Consider the following 23,678-nt stretch of genomic DNA (forward strand, 5'->3'; position numbering starts at 1 on the left):
ACCGGATGCAGCCCTTCCCCTGCCCAAAGATTCCCTTTTTATGTTTTTGTTCCGACGGAGATGATAAGCTGCACCTCTGGGAAAATTAATGGATACCAAGCAAGAGGCTGTGGTGTTCCCGGAGGCACATGCGATAGCAGTAATAAAAAGCTTTGCGTGGTTTCTGCCCCGAGCGCACGTGATCCCGCCGAACGCGGTCGTTGCCAGCTCCAGAGTTTGACCCTTCAATTAGAATCAGGTGTGTTCGAGCGGGAAATAAAACACCTCAAACTCTGGACTCTGGATCCTTATATACCTCAATTGGATTGTCCTCAGCCACGGCCGAGCGTTGTGGTTTCACCTTTGTGTTTTGCGAGCGGCTCCGGGGATCGTTCGAGGTCAAATAAAGGGACTGTTGATCACCAGAGGAACATTGATACAGATGGTTTGAAATTCTGGAAATGAGGTTTTGGCTTTTTTTGAATAAAATATTTAAAAAGAAAAAAAAAAAACTTTTACTGTTCTTTTTTTTCTCCTTTTGATTATCATATCTTTCAAATGAGGGATGTTTAAACATTTCCACATGGGTCTCGTTGCTCCAAAAACATTATATTCAAAGTTTATTGCCCCAAATCCAGCTTTTTTCTTCATTTTCCCCCATTTGAATATTGGATCATAGGAGGTACATTCAGAATCTGCTGTGTCACTGTGAGCTGGACTGGCTCCGCCCACACGTGCCCATCTTGGGAAGAGGAAGAAGTACTTCCTCTTTGCTCCTATTTTACTGGTCGGATCATAATAAGCTGATTTGACACCCTGGGTGGAAAAGCTGGAATAGCAATAAAGATAAACAAACACGTGTGTATTTGTTTATCTTTCCATCAAACAGCTAATAGGTTGAAAAACAACTGTAGCTTGAATCTGTGCAACAATTAACTCATTCTTTTGCATGATTTTGAGCAATTAAATACACTGACTAATATAATTGAATGAATATTTTTATTCAATTGGTACAAGTAAAAAAGAAAACCATCCAACTAAGTAAAACAAGAAATAAATGTTTTAGCAATAGCACACAATTATTTATATATCTCACTCACTTTACATCTTTGAAAGCGGGTAGGAAGAAGTACAGACTTATAAAATCCTTCCTTTTGCATAGTCATTATTTCTTTAAGCCAATAATTGTTTTCGCACTTTAGTTTTTATTACAAGATATTACCCTTTTACTTTCTCTCTTTTATCTATTTGTCTTTTTATGTTAACCTTAATTACATATGCTCTGTTTGTTTTGTTTTTTAAATGAGAAAAATCATTAAAAAACTAGTGAGAAATTGTATTTAAAGTACCAAATTATGTTTTCCCCTTTAAACCATATTAACAGAATATTTCACAGTATTAAATAACTTCAGGAGTCATTATGTGCCAAAAGGTGAACTGCATCAATATGCATTTCAGTTAAATTCAACAAAATAAACTGCTGTACAAAGAAGTTCAAGAGCTTGGTTGTGAAAAAAATACAAATACAAGATCTACTTGTATTTGTTTCCATCACGAACCACATAACTGAGGTTTTAAAATACAAAATAACAGTTAGTGTTGAAATCTCACAGCAGCTTCAGAAGCAGCTTATAAGACGTGAACAGAGAGAGAATTGTTCTATAATCTCATCACGTCATGGCTTCGTTTCCTGGTTCAGGTCGGCCCTGAACCGGAAATCCCAATCTTTGAACGAGACAATGAAGTTCTTCCATGGCGGGTCCGTAAAGTGCTCTGTACAGTGAGTATAGTAGTTATATTGTTGGTCCTGATGAAGACGATGCAAACAACGAACCATGGAGTCGGGGCAGCGTCAAAGTGACGATCACAAGAAGTCACAAGTGTTGGTGTGATTCGAACGCGGGGTTGTCCTTCCCCTTGAGGACCGTCAACACGCCTGCCGACATCGACCTGCTCACGGGAGCCACGGAGTTCTGCGTCCGGCCATTAGTTTTTTTTGGAGCCTTGTATTTGCAGAAGACGACCCCGGAGACGGCCATGAGCGCTGCTCCCACCAGCCCGAAGGAGATGCCGCAGCCCACGTGCTGCGAGGTGGGCGCCGACGGCAGTTTGAAGTCGGAGGGGAAGTCGATGGTCTGGTTGGTCACCACTGAGGTCAGGTTCCAGAGGAGGGGCACGAGCGACATGACGGCGGCCAGGAGACACAGAGCGCCGGTGGCGATGAACCACACCGAGCCCTTCTCCACGCCGAAGTAGACGTTCCTCATGGAGTAAACCCCGCTGGCGTTCCCACCGAGCCCCACCAGCACCGACAGCAGCATGAGGACTTGACCCGCCACGATCTCTGGGGGCGTGAAGGCCTCCCTGGGGTCGATGTACGTGCAGTGCATCACCTGGAAGCCTGGGGTCACCTCGGTGTGGCTGTTGAAGCACGCCCGCCAGATTCCAACCCACGCCACGCCCGAGCTGACCACCGCGCTGTCCTCCACCAGCCACACCCGCCACTGGATGAGTCCCAGAGCCACGGCGGTCAGCATCCAACCCACGCTGGCCGTCCACAGGGCGGTGAGCTGGGCCTGAGCCGTGTGAGCCAGGTAAGTCATGAGCGAGTCTCCCGACGGTCATCACCTCCAGCCTCAGACTCCCTCAGTCGGCCTCCACCTCCCGCCGCTCTCTGATGACCAGGCTGCAGTCTGACGGGAAGGAAACACAAGAGCTGAGCAAGCGTCTGATTATAATCCACCCATAATCAGACTAGTTCATCACTTCTTGTTGCCCAATATCTTCCCACCTTCTGATATGTAACATTATGACACTTACATTGACGTAAATCATTGTTGGAGCCATTTGAGATTATAAACGTCCTTTAAGTAATGACAAAGAATATTGATGTGAAGCTTTTTTTTTGTTAAATTGATAATAATTGTTGTCGAGATCTCTCCTCCTCAGGCTCCTTCCCTTTATAATCAGGACAAATTCAGCTGTGGGGGTTTTCATTTCCTCTGTTGAAGGAGGGAGGAGTTAGGCTTTTATTTCTATTATTGTCTTATTTTTTCACACAACAAACTAAGGATTCGATCAACAAATGAAGGCAGACATTGTTTTATTGTGTTTTGCACTTAAGTCAACTATGGAGAAGTTTTGTTTCTTTAAATTAATTGTGGATCTTTAATGGACACCTGGAAAGTCGAACACTTTTGTTTTTGTATATTTTTAAGCCTCTTTAGGTCAAAAAAATGTAATTTCATACCCATGTACAATTAATACCACGAAATCTTTTCAATCTCAAAAGCCACGATTTGAAATAACAGTAAAACCCTTTGGATTTGTTGCCTATAAGAACATAAATCACAATTCTTGCATTTTCTGTTTAACAGGAATGCTTTAAATACTAATATTACACATGGATAAATTTAAACTTTAGTGTAATTTAAACAGTCCTTTAGTTGCCACAGACAATTATACACAGTATAATGTTTTTACTGCTTTCCCCACACCGAAATGAGAATTTTAGTGCCGAAAAGTACAAATATAACACAATAATGTTTATAATAATCTAGATTAAAGCACACTAATATATATATATTTATATAAAGGAAAGCTATTGTGATAAATCAAGGTGTCAAATGCATATATACAAGACTGTTTGCTTTCCAGCAATTTAGGAATTGTAACAGTTCTCAAGCACAAACTGTTTTAGATGCGACTCCATCAATAAAGGTGATGGATTTGGGAGTTTGAGGGGTCAGACTAACTTTTTTTTAAAGTACTCCTACTTATGTTCATTCATACAACTGTAGATTTATTCAGTGGATTGTGTTGTTTCTTTTGCAATTGTTTTATTCATCTTAATGTTTAAAAAAAAATTCTGTTTGCATATTTGAAATAAAGAAATTAATAAATGCATATATAAATTAACCAATAAATCAAATAAGTAAATAAAAGGATCTCGAAAGGTTAAACTATTAAGAGAACCAAAAATACAGACCCAAAGCGAACACAGAGGGACTCCTAATGACCCCGATGGTGAAACATACAGCTTGTTGATCACATTTGGACAAAACGTTTGAGTGGTAATGAAATACGGCTCCATGACATCCACCTGCTTATTGCCTCATACGGTTTTACATCTATCATCTTAATCCAGCTTTAGCTCATTTATTCTAACAGTAAATAACCTTAGCAGGGTTCATTTTCTAAATAAGCTTCACAAATAATCCCTTAGACTTCAAGTAATGAACAAATCATACATTTCAAACATTAGTTTAAAATAGTGCTTTAAAACAAGACTTAAGAGTGAAACCATGTGATAGTTATGGCGTATATCTATATCAACAAAGAGGAGACATTCAGCTGAATTCACACACCTTCTTGTGGAGCTCCCAGCGAAGTCGTCTTCAGAGTTGGAACCACCGGAGTGAAAACAAAGCGCCGGCAGACTTCTTTCTCGCACAAAACAACACAAGACTTCCTCATTGTCGCGGCGGGAGCCTAGATACAGTTTCCGGGCTGCAGGCCTGTGAGGCTGTAAATGATCGACAGGACTCGATCTCTGATGGGGACGCAGTTTTGGGGGTTAGTGATCATAAGATAAGTAGAAAGATAATGTTTGTCCACTGCTTTGGCTTCACTGGGAGGTTTTAGTAAATCAGGGGGCGTCCAGAAGCACACACATATATATATATATATATATATATATATATATATAAAGTTTAGATTTAAGTCTGGATTTCTCCACATTTCATAAGCAGACCTTGAAGTCACAGCTTGGTGAGCTCAAGGAACGTCAGTAGGTAAAAAGTCTGGAAAGAAGGTGGGGCACGGACGAATATCAACATTGTTCTGGTTTCACCAAAGGACAAAGGTAATCATTCCTCCTCCAGCCATAAAAAACAGTCATGATGCAAAGAACGGCAGTAAACGTTTTCCAGTCCGAAGCTGTAAACCTGCGGTGTTCCCATCATTTCGTCACTGCGCACACGGAAACCTCATGATGACTGAAACATGTCGAGAAGCATGAGTGAGCAGAAACAAAATCAAGGGATTAAAGTCTTGTAGTTTATCACTTTATTGCCTTCAATTTGGTGAATGAGCAGGTCACACAGGTAGAGGCGTGTGCAGCGTGTCACACAGGAGCACGGCAGTCCGTGGAGATCACAGTAGGCACGACTCCATACAACTCTAAATACGAGCAAACCGGAGGGTAAAGTGAGAACGTCTCACTATTTGCCTTCAAAACAGTATAAAATGTTCAGCTCTTGAATCGGCGCTTCCACTAAAAGCACCAAATATACATATATATTTATACACAATAAATCCTTCACTCTAGCGCCTGTGTATAAAACAGAAGCAGCGTCCATTTACCATCAAATCCACTTCGTATTCTCGCACAAATTCAAAGAGTTGCACTCCAAAACGAGATGTTCGTCATATGCCCCAAAAAAAAAAAAAGTGACACTTTCATTGTTTAATACGCTGGAGAACATTCCACTTCATATCTTGTTTGACAAGATGATAATACTTTGAATTCAAACTCGGAATAAATTCACTAGGAAGCAAAAAAAAAAAAAAAAAAAAAAAGTGATATATTACAGGGGAAACCTTTTCCCCTTTACTTCATATATACGTTTTCAGAAGGCTACAATAAATAACTAAAAAAACAAACAAACTTGAAAACATGAGCGATCGTTACAAACCTGGCAGCAGAATTATGAAAGGACACAAATAAATAGGTAAAACCGAAACACTGCAGCGAGAAGGGACAACCAGGAGCTTGGTTTTAGTTTGTAGTGTTTCACACTTAAAGTTTCAATAGAAATACTTGTGGGAAACGAAGGACCGGATTTGTTTGGAGAGAATTTCACTGATCAACACGCGTATAAATGTCTCTACATGAAAAATACCTTGGGTGACGAGATGGGTGATCTCCAGCCTCTGGAAGCGTCAGGATGTGACGCCTCCCTGCTCCAACGCACCTGATTCACATGAATGTGGAGCGCTTCAGGTGTGTTGGACTGAATCTACTTCCTGCAAGTTCTGGATGAACACAAATCACTGAATCACAGTCCCGTCTGGTCGCCTTGAATCTGGCCACGTTTGTTTACACGTACCTGGGTTTTTAGAAAAACTCATATTTCCTTGTCTCCGTTTACAAAAACAAAAGAAATCTTCATTTACACAGATTTTGTTCAGAGCTACTATGAGCATGCCACACCTGCAGGGGGCAGTGTAACGAAAAGCGTGAAGCCACGATCGCCCATTAGAATCCTTGAAAAAAACATCACAAATTGAGATGAGATTTTCAAAATCTCCACTATGGCTGGAGTTTTCAGAAATCATCATTTGTGGTGAGTCGTAGCTGCGTTTATGTGTGAATACAAGGCCCAAAGGCAGAGAAATATCACCGTATGGTAATATTATCCATTGTATGTGGTACCAAATCATATTATCAACGCGACCAATGTCTGAACGATCCAGACGTAACTATCCGACTGCCTCGTCATCGACATGTGGCCGACGTTTGGGCTGGTCTTTAGTGAGGTGTGTGGGTTTTACGTTGTTTGGGCTGGAAACGGTGGGTCAGATCTGGCAACCCTGGTGCTGACCAGCCGAGCATCCATATTCCGTGATGTCACGCCGTCTTCTGGGGATGCGCTCTGGAGGTCGGATCACGTTCACACAGGAGTCTGATGGAAGCCACACCCAGGATTACGCAATTTGTCAATCAACCTGTGACCAGTTAAATAAAAGTCATTGTCCATTAAAATGACAATGTGGACTTCAAAATGGGCATTAAGTGCCTAGCTAGGCAAGGGGGCTTTCAAAATAAAAGCCCCCATTTCTTTTCCAAATAAAAGTCTTTGTTTATTAAAAATGACACCGAAAACATAAAAAAAGGGTCAACGATCACAAAAAGAAATTGGATCTCAGGGAAAAATGGGAATTGAGCGTCGGAGCCTGCAGTGTGAACGTAGTAGATCAATTTGGTTTGAAGAAAAAAGCCTTAGAAAACATGATTTACATTAAAAATGCTACAGGATGGCCGTCAGATCATGGAGAACGTCTATTGCTGCCGAATGGGAGGTAACTTTTTGTCGTATTTGTGTGGACTCCACGAGGAGGTCTCTGAACGCACTGGCGTCCCCATCGACACCCAGCAGGTGTTTGTGGTCGTGGGCGAATGGCGTCAGAACAGCGGCCTCTGCTCCAGCGGCAGACTGTCCACCAGGCACTTCAGCTGCTCCTCGCCCAGCTTTATCTTGTCCTCCAGCTTGCGCTGCTCGATGATGAGCGCCGACTTCATCTTCACGAAGTGCCGGTAGTCGTCCAGGCTCTCCGCGCCCAGGTGGGCCTCCATGACGCCGGAGACCAGCTGCTCTCGGCGGTCCAGGTTCTCCTTCAGCTCCTTGGCGTCTTCGTGCTGCCGCATCAGCAGCTTGCGTTTGTCCGTCAGGGTCCGCTGAGGAAGGGAGGAAGGAAGGAAGTTCGTTGCTCACAAAGGCCCCGTTTACATTTTACACTTTCTTTAACGGTCAAGGTGTCGTCACGTGAAACGTTGTCGTGGAAATGGGCCTTAAGATTTTTAGATTGCTTCCACTTCATAACGCTCGCTTACCTTCTCCTCTGGCGGAGCTTCGTCCTCCAGGCTGTTGAGGGCGTTCTCCACCCGGGCGAGCCGCCCCGACAGCGACAGCAGCAGGCTCACCACCTTGTCCAGGTCGCCCACGAACATGCGGAATTTGTCGAGCTGGTTGGGCTGGCAGAGGCGCTGCACGGTGGCCTCCACCTCGCGGCCCAGAGCCTCGTTGTCCTCCACATCTTCCTGCAGGCTCTGCCGCGCCTCCCGGAGCACCTCCAGCTTATTCGCCAGGCTGGAGATCAGCTCTTGCTGGAGAGGAAACGGAAACATCTTCACATATCTTCTGTAGAGGAGTGAATACGCCACAGAAAAAATTCACAATAAAGCTGTTGTGTTGTAGCTTTTTGCTGTTGTGTTGGCCATTGTGTTTTTTGCTGTTGTGTTGTGCCGTTGGTCCCTCTAGGCCACCGTAATAATTTAGTCTCAGTGGCTAAATCTTTACCTTTTTACTGGCAAGGTCAACATCCAGCTCGTCCTCCGAGTCCTGCTCCTCCAGCTGCTCCTGCATGTCCTTCATCTTGATGAGGAGCTCGGCTTTGGGAGCCGACGTGTTGTAGTAGGAGGAGCTGGGGACGAGAGAAGACGCCGCCGATAGAGACACGTCGTCCTCCTCCCTCCTGAGACACACACACACAGAAATCGTGGAAAAGCTGTTGTGAACACTGTAACCAGCCAGAAAGAACTGAACAATATCTCCATTTGTCCACCAGAGGGCAGGCTGGGTGCTTGTGGCTAAACCTGGATTGAACTCGAGAAAATAAACCAACATTTCTGGATTAATGAAATAGATTTTTTTTTTTTACTGAATTCTCTGAGATTCTAATCAAAAACAGTAGCAGTCCCACCTGTCTGTGCTCTTGGGGGACGATGTGGGCAGCCTGGATCCAGCAGAAGCCCTCCTGCGCTGCTGCGCCCCCTCCAGGATCTGCTCCTCCTGAGGGAAGAGCCCCTCCATCAGGTCCATGGTGGTCTTCCTGCCAGTCTGGTCCAGGATGTCCACCAGGGATTTATCTTTGCCCATGATGTCTCTGGCCAGCTCCTCCCTCTTGGCGTCCTCCTCCGAGCCGGACTCCGGGACTGGCTCCTGGGCCGGAGCCTGACCGGGGTCCTGTGTGGCCTGGCGGGTGTAGGCGCTGAACAGGGAGGAGCCCGGCCACTCGACGGTGCTCAGAGAGGGGATCAGGGGGGGGAACTGGAAGAAGCTGCAGGCCTGGTTCTGGGGCAGGTAGGCCCGCCCCTCCCGCTCAGAGCTGCTCTCAGAGTGGACGATCCTCACCGGGACTTTCCTCACCGGACTGCTCACGTCCATCACTCCTTCATTTTCTGACCTGGAGAGCAAAATCACACAACTTACTATGATGTTGTAGTGAAATGCACCATTTTTCTTTTTTACATGATTACAGACGTGGTTTAATTTCTTCCTATTCACTAATTCCAGCTTAAATTACGCAAACCAAACTGTGAAAAACTTATATTTCATCATGCATTCAGTCATTATGAGCTAAAAGAAATTAAATGTGTTTAAATATTAGATAAACAATTGCAGTGTATGTTATTTATATGCAATTTGAATCACAGTTAAGCTGTTTTTAAGCGATTGTGGATGTTTCAAATGGTTAGATTTTCACTTTTTCACCACATGAGCAGTTCCCAGAGCTCTTTACACTGTTAACCACATTCACTCATTCACACACATTCATACACACTCCAATGCCATGCAAGGTTCTCGATCCGTTCATTGAGATGGATCAAAAACTGAACGTATATATTCTTTCAATTCAGCAACTGTTTTTGAACCAGCACCCTCCAAGTAAAGACAACTGATCCTAAAAATGTGATCAAATAAGTGATTGCATTACAATTCTGGGCTGTTCCTACTGAACAACACAGCTACGCAACAACGGTCAAGTTTAAATGAGAGGACTCATGTCGCAGACTGGATGGAAATCAAATGTCGAAGCAGCCGTGTGGCTTCAGCTAAATTACAGCCTCCGTTTCAGCCGCGGAGCAAATCCAGAACAAGCACAATCAAGCTGTCATCTTCTGTCCCGTGGTCACATTTCAACCGTCTAATGTAGACTTTCGGAGTCTTTTCTTTGCTGGACTTGTTTACGTGAAGCTGGAACTCAAAGCCTCTTTAACCGGGACGGGAGGGAGCAGCTTTACGTAACAAGGAACAGCGAGGAGACCTGGGGCTCTACCGGCTAAGCTGCTTACCTGAGCGGTGAGTCATCTTGCACGGACACGGCGGGCGGTTTGTCGGTCAGCCTCAGCGGCGCAAACTGCGGCGAGGGAGAGCGCGCTCGGTCTTCTGTGGGGAGGGAGAGAGCGGCGGTCCCGGGGCGGAGCGGGGACGAGGACGACGGGGAGGTCGATCCGTGCCGCTCCGTCTCCTCCGGGCGTTCGGATCCGTCTTCGCTCACGTCCGGCGCCGACATCCTGCCGGGGCGAGGGGAGCCGACCGGGGCGTGGCCGGCGGAGGAGGCGGCATGGTGCTGGGTGTCGGAGCTGGAGCTGGACAGAGGCTGGAGTGCAGCCGGCTCTGCCTGGGCGCCAGCAAGGAATTCCTGGGAGGAGGATGTGGTTTCTGGGCCTAAATGGGGCCTGGGTGGTGGCAGGAGGCTCTTGGTTTGCGGAGGCTGGGGTGGCTGCTCAGAGCCGGGGCAGAGTGCATTGTGGGAGAGACTGGCAGCGTCTGGCTTGGCTCTGTGGTCAGGGAGGCCCGAGACGATGCCCTCGTCTCTGGGGGCTGACGGGACCGGCTGTGGGTTTTGGTCGGACTCGTATCGCGGCCTGTTGTCCGTCGTCCCTCTACAGGTCAAAATAAAGACAAAGGCGTGTGAATACACAGAAATACGCAGGAATACACAGGAATACACCAGGGGTCTGACACCCTTCCCATCAAAAGAGTCGGTTTTGTCTCTTTCCCCCAAATGAAATTCTTCTGGAGCCACAAAACACATTGATCATAAAAGATTACGCAGATTATAAAGTTATTTATGTAGTTTCACAAAACGTACACTCATGACTACAATTTTAGATTTTTGTTTGCTTGAACCACGTTTCTGAACAGGAAAACAAGTTTGACAGCGGTGGTTTAAAAAAAAAAAAAAAAGAGTTGCAGAGGTGCAATTCCTTTCTCCTGTGGGTTTGACACATGCAGGACAATGGTCATTATTAGTCATTTATCTGCAGATTGTCACAGACCTGATCGGTTGGCTTTTATTTGACGCAGGCAGACTTGTAAGGAATGACAAAAATATCTTATAAAGATGAAATTCACACGTGAACAAAAAATGGAATGTGATAAATTCATAGAGAACGTGGGAAGAATGTCCTCGGTGGAAACAATATCCTGACACTGTCACCTGGTAAAAAGGCGTCCAGTGTAACATTAGAAAGGAAGAATTTGAAGGAAACACTTGAGCAAACACCTCCTACTGTAAGCCTGCTGGTTGAATTTCTTTTTCTTTTCTCAAAAGCTCAATGTAACACCTTGCACACGGGGTAGTACGTCAACAAAGACGCCAACACCGAGGATGAGGTTCCACATCAGGCTGAGACACTGATCACGTACTCGACAAAGGAATGTCCTTTTTGTCCACGGAGATTATGGACGAACTGATATACTCCCACCCGCCTTGACTCACCGGTACTTGCTGAGAAAACTTTTGTAAAACTACCAAGCGACACTGTTCTCGTCAACATGAGCTCCAGCAGCAAGAGGATCAGGTTGGAATATAAAGGTTCTAGTATGACAGAAGATGATCACTTCCTTTAACACGAGGAAACCTGAAAAACATAAACACTAAACGCTGCTCTTACAGCATGAAACCTGAACCTTTACAAAATAAAAGCTTTGTATCCCCCTCGCACATCATATTCATCTACGTTTTATCTAAAATTGATGACCCATACCCTAAATTCCAATCCTTTCTATCGGAGATATTTCATGTCTTGCGGCGATAATACATAACGTGATGTTTTCTCTGTTGGTCTCACCTGATGGTTAAGCTGCTCTGCTGTGTTTGAGAATCACTCCATGGAGAAGGAATCCCCTGAAAGAGAAAATAAAGGCTTGTCAAAGTGAAAAGTGTCATTGATTGTTTGTTCAAACTGAAATTTACACATTTAGCTAGTGGTTATGCAACGTGTGGAACACGTCCAGCTCACAAAGACACGGCAGATTGTGAATGCAGCTCCTGTCATTCAATATTCAAATGGTGGAAAATCAAGAAAAAAGTTGGATTTGGGGCAATAAACTTTGAATATGATGTTTTTGGAGCAACAAGACCATGTGAAAGTGTTAAAAAGCTGGATAAAAGGACCCCTTTAAAACCAACAGCATATCAGGACTTAAGCACCCTTATTCAAGTTTTCATCCCAGACAAATGTACAGAAAGAGCTGGAATCCATCCCTTGTGAAAAATGGACCCCATAAAGTAGTGAAGGAATAAGCTTTTCTACTAATTATATATCACCTGTGCGTAGAAGTCTGCAGAGGGAGAAGATCTGGACCGCTCATGGATGCAGACAGTCTTTTCCTCGGTACCGGCGTCCAAGATGTTCTCCGCCGAGTGATACCGTCCCTGCGTCTTGACCTCCAAGGACTTCTTCTGCTTGTTCCACGTGGCCTGGTATTCAGCAAAGGTGCCCAGCCTTTGCTGCTCCAGTAGGAGCTGCCTGTGTCTCGGGCTCAGGAGGTTGGGGTCTGTGGATGGTTCGGCCTCGTTTGGCTCTCTTGTTTGGGTTCCTTCTTTGGGCTCATTGAGATCCGTGTCCAGGTTTGCACTCTGACCTGACTTCAGTACAGGCCTGGAAAAAGCAGGTCTGGTCTCAAAGAGTTTTTTCTGTTCCACAAATGAGCCTGATTGAGATTCACCCTCCATCCCGACTTTGTCGATCTTGTCAGGTTCTGAAAAAGAGTGTGTCCTCTTCGCCAAGTGGAAGCGTTTGCGTCCTCTGACGCGACCACTTGAAGCTTTAACCGCGGGTGCCTCTGGTCCCACGGGCTCGAGGTCTCGTCTCTGGAAGGACGTGGCTTTTAGGACCCTGGCCTGAGCCTCTTTTAAATGGTCCTTGTAGGTATTAGATGAGGAGACTCCAGAGGATGTAGAGGCTCCAATGGATCTCCACTCTTCGGCGTCCTCGTCCTCTGCATCACAAGTCAGGGTCGCGGCGCTGCGGCTCTTTTGGAGCTGTGCTCGCTTCTGCTGGATCTCTTTGCGGAGGGTGGTGGCATAGCGGTCGCTGCGTCGGCTCGCCTTCCCACTGCCGGTGGCCATGGTGTCACCGGCGTCCAGCGTGGACACGACGCTGGCGGCTGCCGGTAGCCTCTCGACCAGACTCCTGCTCTCCTGGGCGAGGGAGTGGAGAAGAGGGGTTTTCAAGAGGGATATCCGGTGGTCTTCTTGAGGTACCCACGGATCTTGATGTCTCGAAAGACAAACTTTATGTTCGCTGCTTTGTTGGTGTGTTGGAAGGTGTCTTTTAGTGTCCAAGTGTGTTTCACTTCTCTTTGCAGCATCCTCAGAGGCTTGGTGGTCATAATGGAGACCATTCCCCAGATGGGAATGACCGTTGCGCTCCTTATTTTCACTGTAAGGCATCTGGGAATGAGGTAGAGAGTACTTTGCCTTAACGTTCATCTTGGAGGAACTTGAGAAGCCTGCTTCATTGTTCTGCCCCCTGGGGCTCTTCTCCATTTCCCCTCTCCAGCCCTCTGCTTTGCCTGGCCTGGCCTTGTGCTCAGTAGTCTGGACCGAGTGTTTACTGGCCAGACTCTGCCAGTACTTGCTGTGGCCTGCGCTCTCCAGGTTGGCGTTCATGGCAGAACTTGCAGTGGAGTGCCGTCCATGCTTGCGGCTGAAAGCGTTGGTGGGCAGATCCTGGAGGCTGCGATAGTAGCTTCCAACGCTCTGAGTCTTGGCGGGAGGAGCAGTCCTGTTCTGTAGGTAGAAGGGGCTTTCGTCGCTGTATTGCCTCTGGTGAGCAGGAAGTTGTGTGTAATGAGACTGTCTGACGTCACAGCTCGACAACGAGAAGAGTTTGTTGGGGTGAAGCTGGTTGTGGTTGTGATCGGCCGTCTTGTTGGGATGGGGTAACTCTTTGGCGGGCAGAGGGTTGAAGCTACGTCTGGATTCGGAGGGTTTCTCGTGCTGAGATCGGAGGCTGTTGTGGTTTGAACCTTCGGTCAGTTTTTCCACCGACCTGCCGTGGCTCTTCACCAGGACACCGGGCCCTTCGGAGTAAGGGAACACCTTTGTCGCCACAAAACTGTCACTGCGCAGGGGAGGAGGCGGGGGAGGAGGCGACTGGGACTTTTTCTTTTCTGGTACCTGCCACACCGGACCGATACTGGCTCTACCTGCGATAGACACCCGGGACGCAGGCTGCTCGTCTGGCCTCGACCCCTCCCAGCCTCCGTTCCCAAGCGTTGGCTGCAGGTACCTCAGAGACCCTTCCCCTTGAATTCCTTTGAAGAAAATATTTTCAGTACTTGTGCCCTTCCGGGGGTCGTGAACAGTGGGGCTGGAGCCAGAGGAGAAACAGCTGAAGGCGGAGTCTCTTTTGCCTCCTGGCTCAGAGAACGGCTCGACACTGCCGACATATTTAACCGGAGACAGACGACCTGGTGGGTAGGGGTGGGAGGGTCGCTCCAGCCTCTCCATGTTGTTCACTGAGCTGAACTGACCAGTCTGCTGCTGCTCTGTGATCTGCTCCCCTTGGTTAGACGTCTCTTCAGGCCTGCGTTCAAAGAAACCCACCCCCCCGAGAAAATTACCATCTGAATTCTCTGCCCTCTTTAATGCTGAGTAAAGCTGAAGCTGAAAAGCTCACTTTGCTTCATGTTTTGGCTGCCAGACTGGTGCCGGGGAGGCCTCTCTCCTGGCAGGATCAGCCTCCTCTTCTGTCAATTTGGACGAGTGCCAGGAATGAGGCCGCGAGCTCGGATCATTCTTTCTGTGAAACACAGAGGCAACAGGACACTTTAAACAACCAGGGAGTATGACAACTTAACTTCTGACATTTTCCAGGTTTTTTTTTTTGTTGTTGTTGTTGTTACTCCCAGAAGAAAGACGGCAGGATTTCACAGAGCTCAAGAGTTTATCATTTCTTCATGTGCCAAATGGGGCAACCCCATCCATCTCCTCCAACATTTCACTGAGTACCACCACTACCTAGTTTAAATAAGAGCAAGGACTGTTCCACTCTGAGGACAGGTTGGTGAACACACCAACTTTGACTTGCAAAAATAACTGATTCAAAAACAATTGATTCCAGTCATCCTGAGGCTATAGGGAGTTCTTAAAATGTTTTTTTGAACATATCTATAACTTAATAGCAGCACTATTTATTCTATTCTATTGGGTATGAAATGATGACTTTACATTTATTCATCCTCACAAAGCTCAAGATCAGTTTTTCTAAAGATCATTTTCCCCAACTGGATCACGTTTAAGTTGTTCTTTTGTTTGGCGACAACTGGAACCTGGAAGATAGCATTATTGTGCATTATAAATTGATTCTAGGATAACGTCGGGTACGATTTTCTTCCAGTCCAAAGACGTGCAGATTAGGTGAATTGGTGTTTTGAAATTGACCAACTGTCTGACCCTCCATCCTAAGTTGGATGCATGGATTTTGACCAGCTGAGATCTTACCGGCAACTTATTTAATTAGTAAAAGAATGAAAAACATCAACAAGAAAGAAGTTTGGTCCATTTTAGAGCTCTTTGAGATCACAGCTTGTATTTTGTGTCTATCCAGGATACACAGCAGTCACATCAGTGTTGGGTTTAATGGGACCAATGAGATACGATTCATCAACCATACATTTGGTCAGAGCCCCACAAAGGTGAACATTAACCCTTCACATACCCTTTGAAGCGGTTCTTCCTGGAGAGCATGTTGAAAAGGAAAAGATCTTCAGTTACATCAACAGAACCATCAAGCAACCGTCATGACATAAACACTGGAGGGCGAACGTCACAGAACGGATGACGGCGTCGCAACCAAAGCAGCCATTTTTTTGGTTGTGAAGCAGCACGAACGAATCACAGGACTTGGGATGAATCGATGGCACCAAACACAAGGAAGACAAACTCGATGACCAAACATTATCATCAGGGACTAGCGTCTAGCACAGCGAGCTATGGAGTACCTCATAGAGCTTCGTAAAATCTTGGTGAGGAAGCTCCTCGCCACGTGAACCTCAGTTTCTGACGGCATTGTGCGTGGCGACACGACATCGACCATTTCAGCCCTGATGGCCAATGAGTGAGGAGTGGAGAGAGCGAGAGAAGGAGAAAGAAGGGAAAGAGGACATGTTGGCGTGAGTTGTCGTAGAAGCATTTGAAGTATGGAATATGAACAGCCCAATTAAAAATTTCCTACCAAACGAACTTATAAACTATCCGATTACCCTTCAGTAGCTGGTCATTGCTGCTTAAATAAAAAGAAAACGTTGAGCATTTTCTGAAGTTTTAAGCTGTTGGACATGTCGCCTGTCTCACTGTAAAGGGTTGTCACAACGAGGAGGGGGAGGCCTGCCACGGCCATATGGCCCCGATAGAGTTTAGCTGCTTTAGCTTTTAGAAATATTCAATGAATGTGGCCTGCATACCCAGAGCAGAGCGTAATCTGCTCCCACAGGCTCCAAAACCGCCCTTATATCCAACTGATTAGGTTAATGACTTAATCTCAGCGCATATATATGACAAAAGAAAATACATACAGGAGCCTGACCGTGTTGGATCACTGAGCGTTAGAATGGGATTTTTACCAGATAGTTCAAGTTCAGAACGTCAAATAGAAGTAAAATATCACAACCAGATGAGAGTTTACCCAACTGAGGCTTTAACCCTGCCAGGCCACGACAGAGACGCCGCATTCTTTCAACAAAGGAATGCAGGGAGGTATTCAAACTTCCCCCCCCCATTTTAAGTGGGACATCAACACTGGCCATCTCCCAGGAGAAAGGAGAAGGAATCAACCAAAAAAAACAATTAACGCTTCCTGAATCTTGGACTGAAATATCCTAAATTCACAATACGAACACTAGAAAATAAAACGGTTTGATAAATGTCAAGTTGCTGCCTATATTTCTTATTTATTTAACCTGTGAATCCTCAATAAGGTTAAAACTTTCTAGTATGCTCTAGAAAAGACAGATACCAACATATAAACAATAAAGAACAAGAGAAATATAACTATCATATAAAATGCAAGTTACAACAAAAGTATTATGATTAAGTCAACACCAGCTCGTTTATAGTCATATCCTGCCCCTCAGAACTATAAATTCTAAACTGAAAAACTACAAAAACTATCAGAAAGCAGATCAAATAGAGCTATGTGACCATTTAGTCCCTAAGAATTCTGCAATATGTCCTTCCTATTAAAGAAAAATTCATCGATGTATCATAAACTTCTAACTTGAGCTTAGTTATACTGAACAACTGCAAAAAATTGCATCTTAATCAACTTATCATGGCACAAAGGGGACAGAAGCACTTTATTTGTGCAGATTTGACAATACTAATGCCCTCAAACCATCATAACTGTAGGTCTTTTAGTCATAAAAGACTTAATTAGGGTCTATTATCAACATGAAAAAGTAAAAAATGCAAAATTCCAACCATTTTCCTGCTCATTGACAATACTTGTAAAACTTTCTCTGTGTCCGCGGCTCGGTGTCATACACAAAGTGAGAGTTGTGTCGCCTCCAAACAAGCGCCTGCGCACAATGCAAATGCAAATGCGGCGTCCTCCAAAGCGCCAAGGGTCTATTGTCAGGGGATACAGCTGGTCTGTCACAGATATTCCTCAAGGGGAGGAGACACTGGCTCCCAGGACATGGAAACCTGTCCACAAATATAGGCCACCGTCGTCAAAACAAGGACGATTTCAGAGAGAATCACAGGTTTGCTTTGTTAGTCCCGATTCTTGAATTAAAAGAAAACACTCCTTACACAAAGAACATTGAACAACCCGAGCTGGAAAACCTCTAACAGTGTGATTTACCGTGCACATTGTCAACTCCATTTATATATATATATATATATATATATATATATATATATATATATATATACACACTGAACACAATCTATATGATATAATATGCTTATAGTTATACTTCAGGTCAGTATTGTTTGTAAAGGAAAAAATAAAGAAGGCAATAAAAGTTAGTTTTCTATCAATAACTTACCAGCTATCTCAAACCGTTCTGCTCCCCTTCAGGGCAGAAAAAAAAAGACACCAAACATTAACCAACAGGACGTCTCCATGAGACTGCTGCTCCTCGTCCTCCTTCACCCCGAATGAACGCACGCTCTCCACCTTGTGCCACACAGGAGATTTCTTGGGGATTATAAAGGGAGGGGAGGTGGGGGGATTTGAGACGAGGGGGAGGAGGAGTTATTGTCCTGTCCGGCGTCCTTGCTGTAATCCAGCGTTCGGGCCCCGTGGAGCGCCACAGAGGCGGGTGGGAAAGGTGAATCAACACCATGTAAACACCGTCAGCAGAGAGCGGGGGGGGGGTGCAGGTTAAGAAGAACCGGGTCATTAAAATGCAAACTCAAATATTCTGCTTTGCCGAAAGGTACGGAATATATGTGTTCTTTAGATTGAATACTCAAAATATGCTTCACGTTCTTAGTTTGCCTCCAATCAGCCTTTGTTTTCTTTCTCTCACATCTTATACTTCACGAGCACTTTGTTCCCTCGCGGAGGACGTACATCAGCGTCCTTGTCAGCAAACAGAACAGGCAGGAATGTTTGGCCCGCTCTGTTTTTGAGAGATACCAGCCAATGTCAGGCTGAGTGGGAGGAGGACACAGGATGAGTGACTCCTCCAGCCGAGGGGAGGAGAAGCTCGTTTGACGGGAGGGGAACTGCTGCTGGTGAACTCCCAGATGTTTAGTAGATAGAAGCCACTGTGCAAATATTAAGACTGGAACAAGCGCATGTGAAATTATTGGGCTGTAAAATTGAATTTGAACAAAGACATGATGGCATGATACGGAATCTTTGTAATGGAGAAAAACACTTTATAAGGCTTCAAAAAGCTAAATCTGGGAGTTTTTGTTGTATTTCCTATTTTGATTGCTCATTTTGTAATAGCTATATTTACATATACATTGTACAACCCACCTCATATTTTCTTTCTCATACCGTGTAAAGCACCCTGTGTTCCATGTTGCTTTATTATTTTATTTTATTTCATGTTTTTGGTAAATTTTTAATGTGCACAGTTTAGCATGTTGTAGCTTAAATTCATTTATTTTTTCTACTTTCTTCATGTGCTTGTCTTCTATGGAACTGCTTGTATATATATTCATTTTATTTGACAAAAAGAAAAAAGAAAAAGAGAGTGAAGGAACACTTCTAATGTCTGTATTTTAAGATGAAAGTTCTGGATTAAGTGGTTCCAGATAAATAAAATAAAAAAAATGTAGACATGATGGACACAAATTTGCAAAACGGAGTAAATTATTATACCAATAAACATAAACTATTGATTTTTCTACACATCAATATATAATCATTTAATGAGGAAAAATAAATGCCTAATCCCAGTTAAATTCAACTCCAAATCAGATAATTAAAAGACTAATAAAGAAGGAAAAAAATTGCTTTATACTGAATTATTTACCAATACAAGAAGCAACAACTGCTTGAATTAAGTAGATTATTTCAAGTTAGCATGTAAAAAACAAACAGAACAATAAATATGAATCTTCTATTATTATACGATAGTTATTCTTCTATTATATACTTTTTGTTAAAAGAATAACAAATTATTTTGTGTTTAAATGAATCAATGTACTGTGAATCAAATTAACACAATGATGCCACAGAGGAAATATCCTTCAGTCTTATATACTGAACATTTGCATTTTTAAAAAAAAATGATTGTGTAAACTATGGTTCCTGGTTAAAAACCGTAAGAAAAACATCTTATCTAGTTAAATATTTGAACATTTTGAAACACTGTGTTATCAATTTTACGAAAAGGTCAAATAGACAATCAAAGCATCTAGTTTTGGCTTTTTAACTGTAAAAGTTCTTTGTAACTCGCCATCTAATGCACACACAGCTTTGTTGGGATTTATCAGTTATTCCTTCATGACTCTTTAAATCTGTGACATGTGACCCCCCCCCCCCCCCCCAGGCCTCCATCGGAGGGCTCTGCAGTGACACATCCTGCTGATTCACCAGCTCGCCACCCGGGTGGGCCGCCAGCAGCAGCCTGCAGCCCACCGGGGCGGCCCGCGGCCCGCTGAGCTCCAAACACGGCGGCACAATGGAAAGTGCCAGCGTCATCACAGCTGGGCTTATCGGTGTGTGTGTGTGAGTGTGTGTGTGTGTGTGTGTGTGTGACTGCCCGAAACGGCAACACACACAATGAAGACACAACGCACTGTAAGCAGAGAGCAAACATCTGGCTCACACCGACTACCGCTTGTTTATTCCCTCAACTGTTGATTCATGTCCATAACTTCATTTAATTTAGAGCCTCGGGATAGAAAATGGGCTCAATGTAATAGAATAGATTCCACAAAAAAAGCCTTAAGATCTGGATAAAACATTACTGCAGAGTCAGATTAATAAATTACAAGATCTGCCCGGGTTAAAGTTCACTCCTCTCTGTGTTCTATCCTTAAAAACAATCAGTAATGACCATTCTTGTCTTCGACAGAAGAAAACAGGTTTAAGAGCCGGGACACTCCAACACATCATTTGTAAGGTCACGTCATCGTGATCTACGCGGCGATCGGTTACTCACATGCACAGATTCACTGGTGAGTTCACCTGCGCCTGTGTCATCCACCTGTTTCCACTCAGGACGTTAAGAAAAACCGACTCTCTCAGAGCAAAACCCAACTCGTTCACCTCTCCCTGATCTAATCCAACTTGTCAGGTAAACCAAATCCCCCGAATCGGAGGAAGACGCTGAAGAGGAGGAGGAAGTACCTTGTGATAGAATCTTCTCTTTTGTACTCTGAAAGCCAAACGTGTCCAGAGAGAGGAGAGCGCCCGCTCTGTGCCTGCCGGAGACGCCAAAGCCCCTGAAAACAATAGGCTCTGCTGATACGGGCTATCCCGCTAAGCAGTGTCGACTCACCTAGGCAACAGGGACTATACCACTCCTCCTGCCAGCGGGGGAGGACCGCTCCGCCGGAGCGGCTCTGATTTCCCCTCCACCATCTCTCCGAACGACTTCCAGAAGTCCCCTCCTCGAGTGCTGCCCGCCGTTTCCTCGTCAGACTCGGCTGGAGCGATTCCTCAGCAGAGGCAGGTTGTTTGAAACGCCGACGGTCCACCTCCACCTCCTGTTGACTCGACCTGCTGTGCAAAGCCGAGCCCACGCCCGTGGCTTTACAACTAGTAATTGGATTCAAGCTCTAATACTCGGCTGCCATTTGCCGGCGAGGAGGGGAGCGTGTAATTCTCATGAGGACAGGACATCAGAGGCACACGGAGCAAAAAAAAAAAAAAAAAAAAAACTTTTCAGGACCAATTAGACGGGTTATAGTGAAAGACAGAACTCAGGAGACATGAACGTGTTTGTGTCCACCGTCATATGATAAAGATCACCTCCAAACATAATGACAGGCTCTCAACACCAACAACACATGTTTAGCCTTCACATCCAATCAAGCCTTCGTACATCGTGTCCACAGATGTGGACAAGGTGTCCTGACCGACTGCCGGACCTGCAGCCACCCCGTCTCCCCCCCCGGACCACCAATAGGGTCACTGCTGGATTGATGTGGCGAGGTTTGACAGGGGGTGGGGTGGGGGTGGGGGTGGGGGGGGTTGTTCCTCGCTGTTTAATTTACAAGTCATTATCTGGGCTCTGCAATAACAGCGCTGGCCGCGGCTCAACTCAACACAATGCCGGCTTTTGTTTTTACCCCCGAGGGGCAAACGGGCAGCGAGAGGCCCATGAGGAAGGTCATCGTGCTTCTTCTTCTTCTTCTTCTTCTTCTTCTTCATGCCCGTAACAAGAGAAATGAAGGTTTGAGGACACGGTGTGCTCAACACCAGCATGTTATTTCATTCCATGTTGCCTCTTCACGTTTCAATGTCCCAACCCAAAAAAGCTGGACGTCTTTTGTCCTCTGACCTCCATTAAATGGGGAAAACGCGCACCGCCACAGATTGCTTAACATATTAAAGCCAACAGGTCTATGAAGTCGAGGTTCTTTTTTTTACCTGCGGACCACCAGGGTCAGGGTCTTGTGGGAGCTCTTCACCAGGCAGATGGCCTCCTGTTGAGAGCCGCTGAGGGGGACGGCGTTCACGCTCACCATCTCGTCACCAGCCTGGAGACGCACCGCCGCCGCCACGCTGCCCGCCTCCACCTGGACGAAGACGACCACGGTTAGAGCCGCGTGTGTGCAAATCAAAATATACAGTCGTCCCAAATGGCGCCTCCTTTTTTTTTTTTTTAATAGTGGCATGCGATACTGCAAAGATTTGGCCAGTATCACTGATACCATCGATCCGCCCACCACTACTTTTTACTTTCACTCAATATCACGTCACCTTGTCTCGGCTAAATGACGCCCGAAACGACCACATTTCACGTTCTGGTGGCTGCAACCCGAGTGCGCCGATGAATATTTCAAGCCTGCAGCAGCTGTAACCTGAGGTGCGCTGCCAGGCTTCACATATTCGCCGCACGATGAGGATGATCAGGAGCCGCTTTTAAATATTTACCTTCGCCAATAAAAGTTGGGTGAAGCTTGTGTTTTTTTTCCACGTGTATTTATTGCTTCGTTTGTATTGCATGTATTTTACTATTGACCCGAACTGCGTGTAATTTTCAGGTTCCATTCAATTTTGTGAGCGGTTGGGTCAAAGGTCAAAGGTTAAAGGTCATGAAAAGAAATTGTGAAATAAGTGTACGTCAGCGTCAAACAGTGATAACGTGAAGCAATTCCAGTGACCGTGACAAATGATGGAAGGAGTGATGCGGTGGATCAAATAACCTTTGTAATCTATTGGTTTCCATGGTGACAAATGTGGCGCTGGCGCCCCCGTTCCATCATGTGACCTCAGCTCTTCAAAACTTTAACCTCAAGTGTAACATTTCACACCGCGGTAGTGTTCAGCTCCAGAATCGCACCGCTTGAATTCAAGGTCCATGTTTCACATTCTGCACTCCAAGTCTAATTAATGACTCAGATTAAAGTTCTAGACTACCTTGGTGATGACCAGGGGCTCTCGGTGCTCGCTGCCCCCCCTCAGGGTGAACCCCCATGGTGCTTTGCCCCGGAGCAGCACTTTCACCAGCTCGACGCTCTCCTGATCCACCAGCTCCCTCCACCACTTCATCCTCCCTGCTGAGGCTCTCAGGTGGTCTCTGTAGTCCACGGCATCCATGATGCCCCGGGTGGAGCGGACTCCATCAACATCCGCTCACTGTGGAACGTTAGAGAATGAGGTTCTTGTTATACTTATTTAACATGGCTCAGAAAGATTTTTTATTATTAATAACATGTCAAGGTTGTCTTGTTTCAACCTCTAAAATAAAAACATTTATCTTAGTCTTTTTAAGTGTCTTATGACAACCGTGTCCAATATTAACCACACTGTAAGTCACCATATTCACATCAACATAAATGACATAACAAATGATCCACAGTGTTACAATGAAAGCCGCATTAAAGTTTGAAGCACTTAAATTATATTTAACTTACTTTAAGAAAGTCCTTTGGAAAAAAATGGGGTGCGCACAAATCCAGCAGCTGACCCGTTCTCATCCCCGCCAGGCGCTCATTTTAAACGCTGCTCGCGCAGAGAGGTTTATTCTAAAGTGTTTAAGAGAGGATCCGCTCTGCAGGGTTCATGTTGTCCTGCAAGCACACTTGCAGCTCACTGATGGATCACGTGTCGCTCCTCTTCAGCGCTGTCGTTCATTTGGGGGCACAGCGCCCCCTACTGGCGCTATCTGTATGTGGGGAAGCTTCTCTTGAACTCTCTTGTCAGTGTCAGTGTCAGTGAACAGTGTCCTTTACCCATTGGATAAGTGCATACATTCGAT

At 45.3% G+C, this 23,678-nt stretch overlaps 2 protein-coding genes across 2 annotated transcripts; both read right to left on the reverse strand.

Moving 5' to 3' along the window:
* Positions 1–966: 966 nt before the first annotated feature.
* On the reverse strand, positions 967–4,447 carry LOC308127546 (claudin-34-like). Its single transcript, XM_080492670.1, has 2 exons — positions 4,347–4,447; positions 967–2,672 (listed from the first exon to the last, which is right to left on the reverse strand). The coding sequence occupies exon 2, from the start codon at positions 2,580–2,582 to the stop codon at positions 1,854–1,856; it is 729 nt and encodes a 242-aa protein (XP_080348796.1). The 5' UTR covers positions 2,583–2,672; positions 4,347–4,447; the 3' UTR covers positions 967–1,853.
* A 579-nt stretch (positions 4,448–5,026) lies between these two features.
* LOC308127825 (protein Shroom2-like) lies at positions 5,027–23,017 on the reverse strand (the record flags this gene model as incomplete). Its single annotated transcript, XM_080493170.1, has 10 exons — positions 5,027–7,438; positions 7,595–7,867; positions 8,061–8,235; positions 8,464–8,946; positions 9,836–10,429; positions 11,621–11,676; positions 12,100–14,365; positions 14,459–14,581; positions 21,845–21,993; positions 22,838–23,017. 10 exons carry the CDS (start codon positions 23,015–23,017, stop codon positions 7,166–7,168), a joined length of 4,572 nt encoding a protein of 1,523 aa, XP_080349296.1. The 3' UTR covers positions 5,027–7,165.
* Between the last annotated feature and the right edge of the window lie 661 nt (positions 23,018–23,678).

This window comes from Lipophrys pholis (genome assembly GCF_963383615.2).
Source record: "Lipophrys pholis genome assembly, chromosome: 23".
Lineage (NCBI taxonomy): Eukaryota > Metazoa > Chordata > Actinopteri > Blenniiformes > Blenniidae > Lipophrys > Lipophrys pholis.

Coding starts and splice junctions, on each gene's coding strand:
- LOC308127546 (XM_080492670.1), bottom strand. CDS start 2,582: ATGACTTACCTGGCTCACACGGCTCAGGCCCAGCTCACCGCCCTGTGG.